The sequence below is a fragment of the Crocodylus siamensis genome, chromosome 14 (genome assembly GCF_052110815.1).
Source record: "Crocodylus siamensis isolate JL-2025a chromosome 14, ASM5211081v1, whole genome shotgun sequence".
Classification (NCBI taxonomy): domain Eukaryota; kingdom Metazoa; phylum Chordata; order Crocodylia; family Crocodylidae; genus Crocodylus; species Crocodylus siamensis.
In genome coordinates this window covers 23292505-23308972 of record NC_143408.1, presented here as the reverse complement: position 1 = coordinate 23308972, position 16468 = coordinate 23292505, and the positions used below count along the sequence as shown (strand labels likewise).

The 16468-nt window shown below is 47.9% G+C and overlaps 1 protein-coding gene across 2 annotated transcripts in view; it reads left to right on the top strand.

Moving 5' to 3' along the window:
* SORL1 (sortilin related receptor 1) overlaps positions 1-16468 on the top strand; it is an 85536-nt gene that overhangs the window by 51517 nt on the left and 17551 nt on the right. The window contains exons 24-35 of one of the 2 annotated variants that reach the window (XM_090028005.1): positions 479-601; positions 1808-1927; positions 6123-6245; positions 6901-7008; positions 7394-7525; positions 8527-8658; positions 9296-9430; positions 11115-11270; positions 12060-12209; positions 13015-13143; positions 14793-14919; positions 15525-15694. In XM_090028005.1, the coding sequence (XP_089884131.1) occupies positions 479-601; positions 1808-1927; positions 6123-6245; positions 6901-7008; positions 7394-7525; positions 8527-8658; positions 9296-9430; positions 11115-11270; positions 12060-12209; positions 13015-13143; positions 14793-14919; positions 15525-15694 (1605 nt within the window). Of the gene's footprint in view, positions 1-478; positions 602-1807; positions 1928-6119; positions 6246-6900; positions 7009-7393; positions 7526-8526; positions 8659-9295; positions 9431-11114; positions 11271-12059; positions 12210-13014; positions 13144-14792; positions 14920-15524; positions 15695-16468 lie in introns of both variants that reach the window. The other variant, XM_090028004.1, reaches the window with a different exon arrangement.

The window sequence follows — 16468 nt, the reverse complement described above, 5'->3', positions numbered from 1 at the left end:
ACTTTATGGACAAACAAATGAAAACATGCCAAAATCCAGGCTTGACCAGTCTTAACAGCAGGCTTCTTTGCCCACCTGCTACACGCTCAGACCAAAAGGCTCATCTTGGTGAGGACAAGTCAGTTTTGAAGACTGGCCCCTTAGCTGTTCTTTTCTCTGGCTGACGGGCTCTCTCTCCGGGCTTGCTGGGGGGTGTTGCGGGGTGCAATTGGCTTCAGCTCCGTCTGCAGGACAGACCACGAACCCCTAGCCTGGCAGGTCTAGGAGGAGTTCAGTGAGCATATCATCACCCTGCTGTGTGTTTCTAATTGAGCTAGTTGTAAGGGTAGTGGGAGTAGCTCTGATGATGGGTGCCTCCTTCATTGCATTTTTCTTTGTTTTTATTTGAACGCACTTGACAGGTGAGTTTGGGTGGTGGGAGGAGTTTTTTAAATGACAACCTTGAATCCTCTCCCTTGTCTCCTCGTGCATGCATTAGCCACAACAGTGTGCGATCCCGAGACTCAGTTCCACTGCCAGGGCTCAGGGACTTGCATCCTGCTGTCCTACAAATGCGACCTTGAGGATGACTGCGGAGATAACAGCGATGAAAGTCACTGTGGTGAGTACGCTGAGGAGAGCCAGGAGCTGTTTGTCTCCGTCAGATGTCTCTCCCCTCCTCCATCCGAGGGGGGAAAAAAAGCCTTGCCTTATATTGTTCTTTTCACACTCCCAAATGTGAACCTGCTCTCACCGGGATAGAAAAGGTGGAAGGAAGAGAGGAGAGAGCTCCTGTGCAAGGTAGGGCCTCTAGCTCTAAGGAGAGCCTGGGGAGACACCCACGTTTCGCACTGACCAGCTCATCACAGTCCAACCCCTGCCACACATCTAGGTTGCTCCTTTGCTAGTGCCAGCATTGTGCACTGGAAGGGGGTGGGTTGCACAAGAGAACGGAGCAAGAAAGTTGCAGTGATAGCCCCTTTCCTCCCACCTCCCTGAGGCATGCTCTGAGCCAGCAAGGGGCTCTTGTATCAGTGCCCTCAGATTCCTCCTCCAGGTACTTAAGCCAGGATTAGACACTGCTTGTGCAGCCCCCAGGTCTTGCCATGTTCATGTTTCATCTGAGACTCATGCCAAAACACCTTGAGACACCCCCATCCCCTCCCCGTACCTCGCACAGCTCCAAGAGCTTTGTCACCAAAAGCCACCATGGCTGCAGATGAAGGGGTGTGGCAGTAACACCTTTACCCCAGTGCCTCCTAAGGAAAGAAACCCTTAGTTCTCCAGGGGCTTTTGCAGGCAGGGATAGGAGCCAGAGCTTGCTGTATGAACAGCCCCAGCCTCCTCCCATGAAAACCAAACAAAAGCCCTTATTAACTTATTAAACAGTCGATGGCACAATGTCAAGTGGCTCCAGTTTGTGATAGAAAACAGTGCTGCACTTATAACCCAGCCAGGTCATTATAACCCTTGCAAAAGAGCTTGAAATCCCAGATTGCAAAGGGGGCTCACGGCTCCGTTTTCTGAGGCCCCTGCAGCTCGCAGCCACTTGAACGGGAGTGCATGGTGCTCAGCTTTTCCAGCTGGCAGGTTGTCTGCCTTGGAGAGTTCATGAGAGGTGGGCTGTTAAATCCAAGTGAGCACAGAGGATGGGAATCAGAATGACGTGGTCACTTTTGGTCTTTCAGGACTAGAAACCACATGCTAAACAGTCTTTCAAGACTGTGAACACTTAGGCTGCCGGGTGTGTAGTTTCAGCCTGTCCTGCTCAGCTAGTAGCTCGTGTTGGATTTCCACCGCCTCTAAACTCCATGGGCTTTGTCCACAGAGGCTCACCAGTGTAGAAATGATGAATTCAGCTGCAGCTCGGGGATGTGCATTCGTCTTTCCTGGATGTGTGACGGTGATAACGATTGCAGGGACTGGTCAGACGAAGCAAACTGCACTGGTAAGCGCTTTGATATGATCGATAACCCTGTGCTGGAATTGCTCATTACGAGCTGTCAGCTGCTTTAAGCATCTTTAAAGGGGTTGTATTAGGGTAGCGCTTTGCAAAGAAGAGAGCAGCCTATGTGGGAAGATGTCAGTTTAACTCTTCAGAGGCAGGAGATTGAAACTGCCACTACCAGATCGCTGCTGCATTTTGCACTAGTGACTACTGTAAGGTAATGCTGATTGGCAGTGGCGTGAGGTTTAAAGCAGAATCCTCCTGAAAGTAAAGGACAGATCCAGTGTCCTCTGAGGTCAGTGGAAGGACAGCTTTGGATCAGCTCTTCACAGAGCACCCCGTAGTGTAATACAGTGGTTCTCAAGCTTTTTGGTCTCAAGGCACCCCTCGTTAGGCTCAGGTCTCTCTTTTGAAAATGTCAGCTCTTAGCTTTCACTTGTCTTTTAACTCTGGAAAAATAATGGAACAGTTCTTCCCTTGCAACAAACTCAGAAAGATCGCAGCAGGCCAGAATGGTTTTGACACTATGGCTTCTTATTTGAAATCTCGCAGTTTATCTTGCGAATCATGTGTAGGTGTTTGCACACTGCTAATACTGCACAGCACCCTGTGACACCCCAGAAAGGATCTCGGGGCACCCTGAGTGAGAATCAGTGGTCTTGTATATTGAACTCAGGGCCAGATCCTGTGTTTGATCCCAGTGCAGACAAGTTACTGAGAGACTTTGCCAAGCTGTTTAGATTCTATGGCTTGGTTTCCCCATCTGAGTTGTGCCAAGTATCCTGCCAGTCGGGTGTGGTAGGTGCATAGCATTTACATATTAGGCCAAGAACCTATTCAGTCATAATTAGTTTCCAATATGTTGAGTCCTGCAACTTAATTGTTGCATGTTGGCTGACTCTTCACCGAGTGCTTCCTTCGTTTCATACTTTTGCAGGGGTGCCCTGGCAGATCCCAGTGTTGTGGCCATAGTGCCCTTTCCTTGCTTGCAAGAACTGAAAAGCTTACACTGCCTTACAAGTTCTGTTCAGTCAGTAGACGTAAGGGTGCCGTTGGTCCTGGAGTTATGAATAAGGACACTTTCCCTTGAAAAGGGCTTGGTGGTTACAGTAGGAAGAAAGGCTGGTGTGCACTGACCTAATTTCCCTGCTTCACCTGTGATCATTTTGTGACCATTAACTAGTATGAAGGAGACAGGGGTTCTTTATAACTTCTAAGTGATTTCATTTATCCTGGAGATGGGGCTGCTTAGCTCAGACAGCCACTGGTCTTCACATGGCCTGGCTGCTCTTCACCCTAGTCTTCCAGCTTCAGACCTGAAGTGGACACGACTAATAAAGATTCATGTGCTAAAGCCACAAATCCACTTTCATTCACATCATACACTAGTGCAACATTTATGGAGTAACTAGATTTGCCCCTAATTGCAACCAGGATTACATCAAGCCTTGCTTTGATTCTCCACTTACATGCTAGACTCTGCCTAAAGAGAGTGAAGTTTACACCAACAAAAAGCTAAAATGAGAAGAGTCTTGAGCACACACTACAACCCAACCCCTCTTTCTAACCACTGAGCATTTATTACCTCCTCTCTGACGTTTTTTGTTTAAAAAACGTCAAGTATTTAGATGATCTCAGAATGATAGGTGACTTCTTAATTTGGAGGATAAAGGCATAACAAGATCCAAGTCACAGCAAAAACGAGATGCAAGTGTTTAATATGGAAGCAATTAACACCTGAACTCTCTAATCCAAGGATGTGGGAGCCAATTCACCACTGCAATCAAGGTTGCACTTCCCTCTAATATATAAACTATAGTTCAAAAACAAGTTATGGGTATAATATAGAAAATGCTGGGTCAGGTTCTGCTTCCTGTTTTAGGCAGAAGGTCAGGTAATCACAATGGGCAATTTTTGCTGCATTTATTGAAGTAAAAGACCTTTTGATACATGTAAGAGGTTAGCTCAGGTCATATGTACAGATTGTGGTCTTAATCAGTTCTGCAAAAGCAGGGGACTGAAGTCTGCAAACAAGTTTGAGATCTTCCTTTTAAGCCCAGTTTAGAAAATTTAACATTCCTCCAGCGTAACATGCCTTCAAGTACTAAGCTAGAGATTCTGGTCATTTGCATTCTATAAGTGTGGCTGTGTAAGGAGGTTAATTTATATTGGTCTCACTTATCTCTCATATGAGTTTCTCAAAGAGAATTACTACAGGAAGGGAACCTACTTCAAAAAGCATATCATTTTTGTTAAGCCTGAAGTTGAAATTATCTAAGAGGATCACAATTATTTGAGAAACATTTCATCTGACTCCACCAACTGCATTTATTGCTCTTATCTGAAATAATTACATTTCACACTGAATACCTAATAGAATATTACCACCAGAAGATTTGTATTTTGTAATATCTGGAAGTGCACGTCACTAGCTAGGCTAAAATGTAGCATGCAGTTTAATTAAGTTGAGCATTGCTTTTCTCCTAGATAACAAATAATATTATCTGTCCTGTTACCTTTTTTTTTTTTTAATTGAAAGAAAGCATGCAGTAGATTAGGCTCCAAACCTTGTTATATAAAAAAATAAATAAAAAAAAAAAAATCATATGAAAGACGTGTGGGAGTTCAGTACCCAAATTCCATTGTAGTCCAGGGGAATTGGGTCCCTAATTCTCTTAGGCAGCTTTGCAGATTCCACCTTAAGATAGTTAAGACTGTCTTTGAGACCTTAAATATAATGAGGAGATTCTCTCTTTGCCTTCTTTTCCAGGTTAGACACTTCTATGTATCTCCTCCCTGTTGGCACTGGATTTATAACCCAGATACCTTGTTCTGGGCAGACCCAAACCCTCAGACCGACCACGACTTCTGCATTTCATAATAGGCAAATTTTACTGATACACAGTGATAGGAGATAAGAATAATGCAGGCAAGGCAAACACAATAATCCCCCTCCCCAGTTCTATATCTGTCAGTTCTAGGGCTGTCACAGAGGGAAGGTACATCTGGCCAGCATGTGAGCTTCACCCTGTGATTCTTTCTTGAATCTCAGATGTCAGCAGCTTGGAGGCTGAGGCCCACCCTTCAGTAGGGTGGATGAGACAGACTGGTGGTGTGCCCTCTATCCATGGTGGCCTCTGGTTCCCCTCTCAGGGACCCTTTGCTATTCTGAAATCCCTCCTTTTGTATCCTTTCCCTCCTCTGATGACTCTTCATTCCTGAGCATTGTTGATTGGCCTCTCTCTTGTCATCATACTGTCCATGTTCTGCTCTGTCAGCATATTCCTTTTTTCCCGAACCCATCACATGCACGCATTTTAACTTGGTCTGTCCACCAAAACTGGAAATCCCAAGAGCTCTGCAGTTGGGCACTGTGACCTGGCCAATGCAGCAGAATCCCTTATCTCGTGGTATGGAACAGTGTGGTACATATCTTCAGTTTCCGAGCCTGTGTGTCTGCTGGCTTCAGGCATAGCAGGCCTTGAAGGGAACCTTGTGAGGAACAGGATTTTAGAAACCAATTAACCCTTGCTGTTCCCTTGGACCATTGTGCTAATGCAGTATCTACTTTACCTACAAACCAATTCCCTAAAGCAAACCTCCAGTTATCATTTTCTAGGCATCATTCCCTGTTGGCGGACAGTGACAGTATTAATAACCTTTTTGTGATGGCATCTCTTGTGTACAAGAGTCTTGCTGGCTCACTGAAAGGTTGTTGCCGTCTCTAGCAAGGTGCAGGCATCTCTCTACCTTTGCTAGCTGACACAGAGGACTGAAGAGAGATGTGTATGACTCTAGAAGTTCTCCAAGGTTTTATAAACATTAACTAACCTCCAAAAACTACTTACTGAAGTACAGTTAGTCAATAGATAGTGTACAGAAGGATAACTTGTGGCACATGGAGGATCACACTTGACTTGCTGAGAATCACATAGCAAGCCAGTAGCAGAGCCAAACAGAAGCAGGAACCCGTGTTTCCAGGTGCTTGCCCTAGGCTCCAGGTCAGAACAACCCAGTGCTGTAGATAAGTGAATAGACATTTAAATTTGCTGAAAAGAAACGAAACAAAACAAAACAAAAAAACACCCTAAAGCTATATGGTGTATTTATGTAGGGTCTAAGGCAGTGCCTGGTGACCTAAATAGGACCTTAGGTGCAGGCTGTAGTTAATGCTTTCCTGGTTGGTGTTCAGCAGTATACCATACATGTGAAGCCTCCAGTTTCCAGTGCCGAAATGGACATTGCATCCCCCAGCGGTGGGTCTGCGATGGTGATGCCGACTGCCAGGACAGCTCTGATGAGGACCCTACCAACTGTGGTAAAAGCTTTCGTCTCACCTTGGCAGGGGCGGTGGGAGGGACTATTGTTATCACTATCCTATCCATCATTTTAGTAAATGGCAACCAGCTCTGTGACTCTGAAACAAGTTAATCAAAAGAACAGCCAGCCTGAGGAGACCCCAGAAAACCATCTCTCTTGCCATAAGTGTTGGTTTTACTGTAGTACTAAAGAGTCCACAGCCAAGATCAGGGCCTCATTCTTGCTTTAGTGGGCCTGTAGACTGAGACACAGTCTACACTGCACAGTTTTGTGATCTAGCTGGGTTGGGCACGAGTGTGAGAAGTTCCCGTGCTCGCAGAACTGGCATTGAACCCCTTTCTGCACGCAGCTATGCCAGAAAGAGAGCTCCTGCCTGCAGAGCTGCTGTCCTTCGGAGAGGCAGAAAAACACCCCCTGCTGTCATATGCAGATTTGTTGGCAGAGCTCCATAACATAGACAAGCCCTACATAGAGAAGAGAGATGAGAGCTGCAACTAATTCTGGGGGACGGGAGGAGCATAGGGTGCTCCTAAGATTCAGTCATTGCATCTTTGTTTTAAGGAGGAAACTGATTTCCTGTTTTGTCCAAAGCATCTCTCTGGGGGCTGAATTTCTTCCATAATCAAGATGGCTTTTTAAAATTCTGTTTTCAGAGAAAAAATGCAATGGGTTCCAGTGTCCGAATGGGACCTGCATCCCAACCAGCAAGCACTGCGATGGGATGCACGACTGCTCTGATGGCTCTGATGAGCAGCACTGTGGTAAGCACGCAGCGGGAGCCCGGGCTTGACGGGCTGGGGCCCAACCTGTGGGTCAGTCAAGTACAGATGAGTGCTTGAAAGGAAAGCAAAGATATAACGTAGGGGAGACAGGGTGGCTGATTCCTCAAAGGCTGTGACAAAGTGCCTACACCCTGTTGCAAAGGAAATACGCCTGGGTAAAGACATAGGTAGCAATGGTTCATCAGAGTTATCCAGCCCTTTGTGAGATCCACCTGCTGTATTTGACTCTGTAAATCAGAAGAGATAGTGAAATGCATAGGGATCAAACAACCACAGACCTTTCAGAATAGCACAAGGTTTCTTACCACAAAGTACTGAATTTTTATCTCTCTCTCACCCCACCAACCCTCTCGGTTTCTTCCAGAGCCCCTTTGTACACGTTACATGGACTTTGTGTGCAAGAACCGGCAGCAGTGCTTGTTCCACTCCATGGTGTGTGATGGCATTGTCCAGTGTCGGGATGGCTCTGATGAAGATGCTGACTATGCTGGATGCTGTAAGTATGGCAGAAATCACAGCGCCTTGCTCTTACCTTACAGCCAGTGCCTTTCATCCTGGGGTGCAGAGCACTCTACAAAGGAGATGAGCATGTTGCAGACAGGGAAACTGAGGCATAGAAACCAGCTGCAGTCCAGTGTTTTGTTTGCTATGCTGCAATGCCCAGAACAGAGTAAAGTAGGATTCTTGTCGAAGAGGAAAGAGGGGTTTGAACAAGTCAGCTCTGTGCTGTTAATGAATTAGCAGAGCTACTTGAGCGCTCAGAAATCCCAGTCCTGTCCTGGGGGCTGTGCTGGCATTGACAGTCTGGGTTTGTGTTGCTCACTGTTTTCAGCTTCCAAAACTCAAGGGATGATTTTAGGTTCATGGGATACAAGAGACCAAGTACAGCAACTGAGCTGTTTCATCAGCTGACCTTTTGGCCTTTGGCCCTCTGTTCTGGCTTGGTTAGAGCCTGGGATGGGGCTAGTAACTTCATCAGAAATATTCCAGGCAAACCAGTGCAGTGCCCCAGAGACCAAGGGGAGTGCACAGCTGGGGTGAACAAAGGGGCTGCCAAGCAGCACTTCATCTAATCCTGTCTCTGGCAGTGGCTAGTGCCAGGTGGTACAAGGCATCCTGTGATGAGGGTGATTATTCTAACTCCAGGCAGTCAGTCCATGCTTGTTTTATGCCCCAAAATATATTCCTTACGCATCAGCATGTTCTTGAAAGGAGGCAGCGTAGGCTTCCTGTGCAGCGGCATCGTCTGGGTTTAGTGCTGGAGAGTGCCCTGTCCCCTTTAGCGTGCAGGCATCAGTGTCCCTGTGAGGTGAGGCCTTACAAGCCAGGAGCAAGCAGCAAGACTACCTCTGAAGCCAGCAGCAGGGAGGCTGACATCCCCTCCTTGACATGACTAGTCACACTCAGAGTCCTGCATCTTTAACTCAGGTGCTGATGAAAAAAGCTGGATTTTGCACGCTTCCCTTTTAATGGCTTGTTCTGCATTGCCCCACTTAGCGCAAGACCCAGAGTTTCACCGGACCTGCGACCAGTTCAGCTTCCAGTGCCAGAACGGCGTGTGCATTAGCTTGGTGTGGAAGTGTGATGGGATGGATGATTGTGGGGATTACTCTGATGAAGCAAACTGTGGTGAGTAGAGACTCAGTAACCATCTCAGGTGGCACAGAAAGAGCAGTGACTTGCCCTAGTTGCTAATCCTGCATTCCCTTGACTAGACCATGCTGCCACCCACCATTAATCCAGTGAGGTCTTCATAATCTGGAATCAAGGATGTTCATCCTCCTTTGGTTGACTTGAAGCTATGTGTAAGCCTACTCATTGCAGATTTTTAGTCCAGGACAACTAGGTATCCTGTATTTGAACTCCAAATTTAATCACTGTTACCTGGAAGCACAGCCAGGCAAGACAACCGCATGTTCATATTGTACCTGCCACATTCATCCCTCTGTTTCAGTGACTCAGCTTTTACCTTCTTGTGCTACAACTGGTTTTCAGTAGGAAGCTCTTTGGACCAGAGATGTGTCTGCTGTCTGGCTATCCGCAGCTAGCGCACCTTGACTGCAGCATAAACACCAGTGGCAAAAACCATAGTAGGAACTTTTAAGGGAAGGGTTTAATTGATCAAGGGGGAAAAAACTCTCACTGCTTAGGAAGGCTGGGGGACACTATCCAGCAGGGTTCAGTCACAGGTTAGGCCAAGCCCATATCTCCACCATGCTGAGAGCACTTGGAAATGATAGACCTCACATTTCTATTCTGTTGTTAGAAAATCCAACAGAAGCCCCAAACTGCTCTCGATACTACCAGTTCCAGTGTGCAAATGGGCACTGCATCCCGAACAGGTGGAAATGCGATGAGGAGAATGACTGTGGAGACTGGTCAGATGAGAAGGACTGCGGGGGTAAGAGCTAACATAGCTTCTTCCGTTCGCTCTGCTGTTCATTCGCTCTTGGTTAAAGCAGCTGGTCCCTGCCAGCGAGGACTCTGCTGAGTTCACGCCATGGCTCTGGGTACCCAGAACGTGCATGGCAAATTAAAAAGTAAGCAATGAAAAGTAAGGGACCTCAACTAAATCACGTCTACACTACACATGTCCAAACTGTTCAGCAGAGCCTCTTTTGGGGCTGGTCTCTTGTGCCCAGCTTCATTAAACCTGTTTAGAAACCACTTAAATTAAACAGATTCAGCCTCCTTGGTGTGGGCATTTTTAGGCCGGTTTAGGGATTTGTCTCTACAGGGACAAAATAATGCCCGGTGAGAGAGGGGGTGAATTTACAGTGCAGTAGCTCCTCCCATGGACTCTTTTGGTATCATCTGAGAATGACTTTGTGTAAGGGAGCTCTCTCCATTTACTGCCGTAGCATCACAAAATAGTTTTGCGACTGGGTTTAGAGAAACCTGTATGCCTTTGGTGCAAGCTAGTGAGCTCAGGGCTTGGGCTCTGTGGAACAGAAAGCAATTGCCCTGCCCTGCCCTGTGGCCTGCTGTCCTCAGCGTCTTCCCCCTTGCCTCTGTCAGCTGCTTTGTACGTGGGGCAACCTGCCCTGCCCTGAGACTCTGCTGCACACATCTAAGCAGGGCCTGATGTGGAGTGGCTGGGGTGCTGGAAATATATACCCTGGCTGACTGCAAACAGCCCTTCCTGTGTATTGTAGCCCTGCGTGCGTGCCCTCAGAGGCTACGTGCCATTTAGCAAGTGGTTTTGAAATCGGCATGCACAAAGGAAGCCATTTAGATCTTGTGCTTTGATGTGAGCTGTTGGGCTCGGGTCACAGTGTGAATTAAACAGCAAGCGATTCCCCTGCCTCACGTGGGCTGCAGTCCCTAGAGGCTTTCCCTGTTCCTCTTTCAGCTGGGAGGAGGAGGAGGCTCTACTGAGTTGTGTGGCTCAGGTAAGGTAGGTCCAGTTTGATGTGGCCACACAAGGCAAGGCACCAGGGCTAACCTGGCTACTTAGCCCCAAATCCTGCAGTTGGATTTGCTCAGCCAGACCTGTGCGCCAGGAAGGGGTCACCTTCATTTCAGCAGGAACCACAGATCTCCTCCCAGACAGATCTAATGTGCAGGACCATGGCCTTAAAACATGAAAAGAGCTTGTACGCTTGACCTGGCGGCATACCTTGCTCATAGTGCTAGGGTCCAAAAAGGGACTTGTCTCTATGCCATGATGGAGAAGATGCATAGGAGCAAGTCCAGTGAAATATCTAGATAGGACTGAGGGAAGCAGTTGAATTTCATGCTGTCTGCTAGGCCAGGGATGCAAAACTCTCAGCAGGCACTGCTGCCCGGCGCCTTGATCTCTCTGAAGTGTCACAAGCTTCAGTGCAAATTTGAATAGGTTTGTACTGTCATGTGGGTTGCTGTCTTCTGCCTCCTGCTTCCCTGCAGGTTTCAGCCTGGCTCTGCAGGTCACCATCCTGCAGTTTGGAAGCAAGCAGTTGATTTGCACTGCCCAATTTTCCCCTCTTTCTATCAAAGCTCGGGGACTTTCCCGATCAGTCTTTGAGGAACAGGAAGGGCCCTTTCAGCACAGTCAGGTGCGAGGATGTGGTCAGTAATGCCGGCTTTCACGGGTTTATTTTTAGGTTCGCAGATACTGCCCTTTACCACGGCGGCCCCAACGACGTGTTCCCCTAATCACTTCCGGTGCAACAGTGGGGCCTGCATCATGAACAGCTGGGTGTGTGACGGATACAGGGACTGCCCAGATGGCTCTGATGAGGAAGCCTGTCCCACTTCATGTAAGGCTTTCTCCTCCTTTACCCCCTCTTTTTCCATAAATGCCTTTGCAGGGAGCAGATACCATTAAACGTGTTATTGGGCTGACGTAAAAGGGCTCACGCAGAACACATCCATTTCTACATTAGTTTGCTGCTGTCCCTGCCTTCCAGGAATTAATGGGAAAATCATCCCTCAGTCCCAGTCGCAGGTAGACTGTCACATCCCGCCACTGCGGTCCATGGTGCGACAGTGGCTTACATAGACGTCCCCAAGGTAGACTAAGACAGGTTCATTCAGGGACCAGCAGCAGCATAGATGGCAGCCCCCAGCTGCCTAAATATTTACCCAGGGTACCAGTTGGGTCTCGCAGCCCTGGCTGCATATGGTGCTGCTCCAGCCGCACGGTTAATTGGCCCCCAAGCCTGCGAGCTTAAAGCTAACTCGGGGATCTCCGTGAGCTGGCGCTGTGCCTTCAGAGGCAGTGCAGACGCATCCTTCCCAGCTGTACAGCTTAGCCCCATTGGACACCGGCAGGGCTGGCTTCCCCATTTCTAGTTTTACAGTGGCAAGTAAGTTGATTTTACAGTCCTCCTGAAAGAGAGGAGAGGGATAAGCGGGATCTGGTTATTCCCAGCTGCTGGAGAGTTTGATGCTTCTTAAGCAGGAAGAGGCTGCCATCTAGCGGAGAGGGGGGATCCGAACTTATTCGGTCCTGGAGAACCGAGCTGGCAGTCAGTGCTATCGCCCAGGGAAGAGGTCTGCTCCGGCTTGTGCAGTTTAACCACTCTTCTGCTCCTCCTGGTACCCAGTAATCAACGTCACCGCGACCTCCAGCACCTTCCTGGGCCGGTGCAGCCGATTCGAGTTTGAGTGCCAGCAGCTGAGGAAATGCATCCCAAACTGGAAGCGATGCAATGGTGTGGGAGACTGCCAGGATGGCACGGACGAGATGAATTGTCGTAAGTGCTTGTTCCCCGTGTGCTGGGCGGGGCCCTGGGCTCTCCCTTCAGCCGGGCTTTCTTTAACGGGAAGAGCCTCATAAAGTGTCTCAGGCCCCCGGGAGCCGTGCTGGGACTGTGTCTGGAATATGAAGTATAATGTGCCAAGTGTGCTACTAGAGAAAGAAAGTAATAATATAACTCGCGTCTGGATCGGGGCCATACTGGCTAGGTGGTAATAGACATATAGAGCCCCGTTCCAGGTGCCAAGCTGATGACTGGTTTTCCCAAATTGGAAAATTCAACCCACTCTCTTCATCCGTAGAGATGAATATTAAAATGCCTAATGTTTGCATTTAAAAAATAAATAAATAAAGCAAAGCCAATATTGTTCCTTAGCACTGAGGAGTGCTGATCAGGAACCGGGACCTCATGCTTTCAGGTGCTGCACCACCAGGGAACAGAAAGCGAAACCCTGCCTCAAATAACTGTCATCACCTCTCATTTGCTTTTTTAAAGCATCCTTGTGTGTGTTCTTAATCTCCGAACGTAACATTGAACCTTTCTGAACCAGCTTGATTCCCAGCATCGTCAGTGATAACAGTCTCATACCGATATACTGCAGCAGCTTTCATCTCAAATGATCTCAGTGGGCTGTGGTGATGGAGTAGTCATGAATGATAATTGCAAAGTCTATTCAGGGACCTGTTAATGTAATGCACTCACCTCTGCATTTGAACACGGTTGCTGGTTAGCAGCACCAGAGAACACATTCAAGGAAGAAAGAAACTCTCTTTGAGTCATGCAGTGTTTTTGCTTTCTTCAGCTACACCCAGTACATTGTCATGCCCTGATGGCTATCGATGTGAAGATGGGGAGGCCTGCCTCATGACAACAGAGCTGTGTGATGGCTTTCTCGACTGCCCGGATAGCAGTGACGAGAAAAACTGCACTGGTAGGTAGCTCCATCACAGGGCTTATTACCTGGGTCATAGCTTGGGCTACGTTGTAATACAGAGACCGCCTCCTGGGTTCTTGTCCTTCCATTCACAACAAACCAAAGTCCATCCTTCTTGAGTCATGAGTGTACAGACCATCTCCCTTCCTGTTTCAGAGAACATCATTTTTCATTTACTGCTATAGCAATTGCAGACCTACAGAAGTAATACTAGGGCAGTCAGGAGGGAAGTCACCTGATTTACATGGGTAATGGGCAGGTGCAGTTTTGCAAGCTGCATCCTCCTCTGCAAGCATGACTCTGAGCTCCATGCCCCCCACTTGCTCATTCCTCCCATGCCCTCCTTCGTTAGCCCTGCAGAGTCAGACACGCCGCACTTAGATTGGCGAGGAACCCAGCCCCGGTCCGTTCTGGGTAGATAACAGTAACGATCAATCACCGTCTCCTCCCAGCCGTGAGATTCAGCCATTTTAAAACTTGAACCGCTGGGGGTATTGAGCATCAGTCAGTTTTTAGTTCTTTAATTAAATATTGATTCTGAGACGCAGCCCAGACTCGGGGGGGGATGGCGCTGCCGGGACCCGGAGCTAGGCTGAATGCCTAAGAGAAGCCACAGCTTTCTCCTCCCAGCCAGCACTGCCTCTGGGAGTTTCGGCGCTTCCCCTTTGGACTGGCAGGCTCATTTGGTTTAATTTTCAGCTGATTAGGAAATTTAAGCAGGACCAGCTCAGTGCCTTCTGTTTGGTTTTCTTAATAAATGGAGAAACGAAGCCAGTTGGCTAAGCAGAGCCTGGGGAGTGCTGCTCGTGTCCACAGCTCCAGGCTCAGACTGGAGGAGGGGAGAGGTCTGTCAGCAAAGCGGTGATCCAGAGTTGAAGGAAGACAGTGCATGGAGGGGTGTAGATGGAGCAGGACAAACTACATGTGAAGAGACAGAGGAGAACCAGCCGGCCAGCAGAGATAGGGGAGGGTGTATTAGCACGCACTGGACCGACGAGTAGGGGCTCGTCTACTAACTACTGCGTAGGTATCCTGATAACCGTGCTCCTTCAGGACCTTTCAGCCAAGCATCTCAACGTGCTTCACAGTTGATGGAGCCTCATTTAGATGTCAAAAGTGAAGCACGGGGGCGGAAATGGCTTGCTCTGGATCGCTTGGCAAGATTACAAGCCTCATCTTCCAATTCCAGGCGCCCTGGTGCAACGACCAGACCGGATTGCCCTTCTGCGCGGCAGCGTAAAGTCGGGATGAGCAGACATCCCAGTCAGTCCAGATCGGACAGTCAGCGTTAGAAGCCAGATCGCCACAAACTCTCTGTTCCCTTCCTTCCAGGACTATTTTCCCTCTACCTGCCCCCTCTGAACTAGGCAAAAAACATGCAAAAGAGGACCTTGACAGATGACAGTTGTGGTGTAGATTCATAAGTAGGCATCTTCCGCAAGCACAATAGTGACTCCTTTAGGTCAGGCTGCAGAGATGGGCCACTTGGAAACCAGAGATACTCTTCTAATGTCATTTTAAATGGGGCATTATCCAGGAGCTCTGATTAAGCGTATGCTTCAAAGCACCTCGTGCGCTGACTGCTCTTTGTGAAGCCCTGTATTGGTTTCCCTCCAGTAAAATAATGCTCCTTGTTGTCTGCGTAGATGACACGGTTGTGTACAAAGTCCAGAATCTCCAGTGGACTGCTGATTTCTCCGGTGATGTGACTTTAACCTGGGCTCGACCTAAAAAAATGCCCTCCGCATCCTGTCTCTATAACGTCTATTATAGGTAAGGCGCACAAGTTATTTCTGCCAAACACAACTTTACTGTCAGTGTGGGTTTTTGTGTGTCGTGTCAAAGTTTGGAGAAGCCTTAGGCTCTTTATGGGATCAGGGCCCTAAGGGGATTCATTTCAACCTAAAAAATCTAGTTTCTGCGTGAAAACCCAGCCCCCCAGATGGCTATAAGCGAAGGAGATTGATAGTAAACTGTTTTGCTGGGGGTTTTTTCAGCGTGCATTTGACAGCACTTTTGCATACAGGTGGTTTTACTGATTCTTCCCTATGTAATCAGCTTCTTTTTCTGATTGATTTCTTTGTGTGGGAAACAATCCTTTGGGTCTTTTCTTTGTGTGGGAAACAATTAGAAGGCGAGAAAAAGAGTAAAGTTAGGGGAGAGTAGTTGGAATAAAAATTGATTTAAGTGGCTGTTGTAAATCTGTCAGCGATGTGTAACTTGCTTAACTTTCAAGTTGATGGTGTTCCTTTAACAACCAACAAGAGAAGCAAGCAGTCTCTAAAAGCGTAGTCTGATGATTCGCTCTCCTGAGACAAGTTAAAACCCCTTGTTACCAAACTGCTTCCAGACCTAAGTGGTTTTAATCTCCTACACAGGATGGTTGGTGAAAGTATTTGGAAAATTTTAGAAACTCACAGCAACAAAACAAACAGCATCTTAAAAGTCCTCAAGCCGGATTGCACGTACCAGGTGAAAGTTCAGGTCCACTGTCTCACCAAAATCTACAACACTAATGACTTCATTACTCTGCGCACACCAGAAGGATGTAAGCAGCCTTACTTGTTCTCCTTGGACTCCCTAGGTTTGCAAATTGTTAATCAAGTAACCCCAGCACGTGATTCTTAAAGGATCCAGCCCTTTTGGCAAGCATCCCACAAAGTATCCCCAGGCCCTTCTCAAGTGCCTCTCTGATCCCCGTTCCCTGCCTGATCTGCTGCTTTGCTTCCTGCTTCCTTCCCTGTGCTCCCTGCCCAATTTACTGTTTTGCTCTCTGCTCCCTGCCCTGCCTGCCACGGCGCTGCCTGTCCCCTCCCTGATCAGCTGCATGCTGCACAGGCTGCCTGTGTTGGCCCCTGTGGGACCTGTGGCTGCAGCTTGGCCACCCCCCAGTTTAAAAGACGGAGGTACATTTCCTTTTAGGAAGTCTCCTTTAGGTAGACCTTTTAGGTCTACCTTTTGTGGTAGACCTAAGGGACACAGCATCAGTGGGAGTTAATTTGGATAGCTCTTTTGGTCCAAGGATCTGTCCCCTCATCCGCGGTTGTGCCTCTAACCAAAAAGTAATAGGGGTCACTGGGAAATTCGCCATTTGTACTAATCTTCGGAGGTCGTGAGGTTGTTGCAGCCATGTGTAGGGAATCCAATATTTGAAATTTTGCTGAGGGTGGAGGCCTGGGCTGGGGAGATGGGACAAAATAAATGATGTTGGTTTCTTTACAGTCAGGTGGAAAACTTTTATTGAAGTCAAAATGTCTCTTGTTAGGTGCAGTATTTCTAAGGGAGGGATAGGACACAGGACACATCCAGGGCCTGTTCGTTT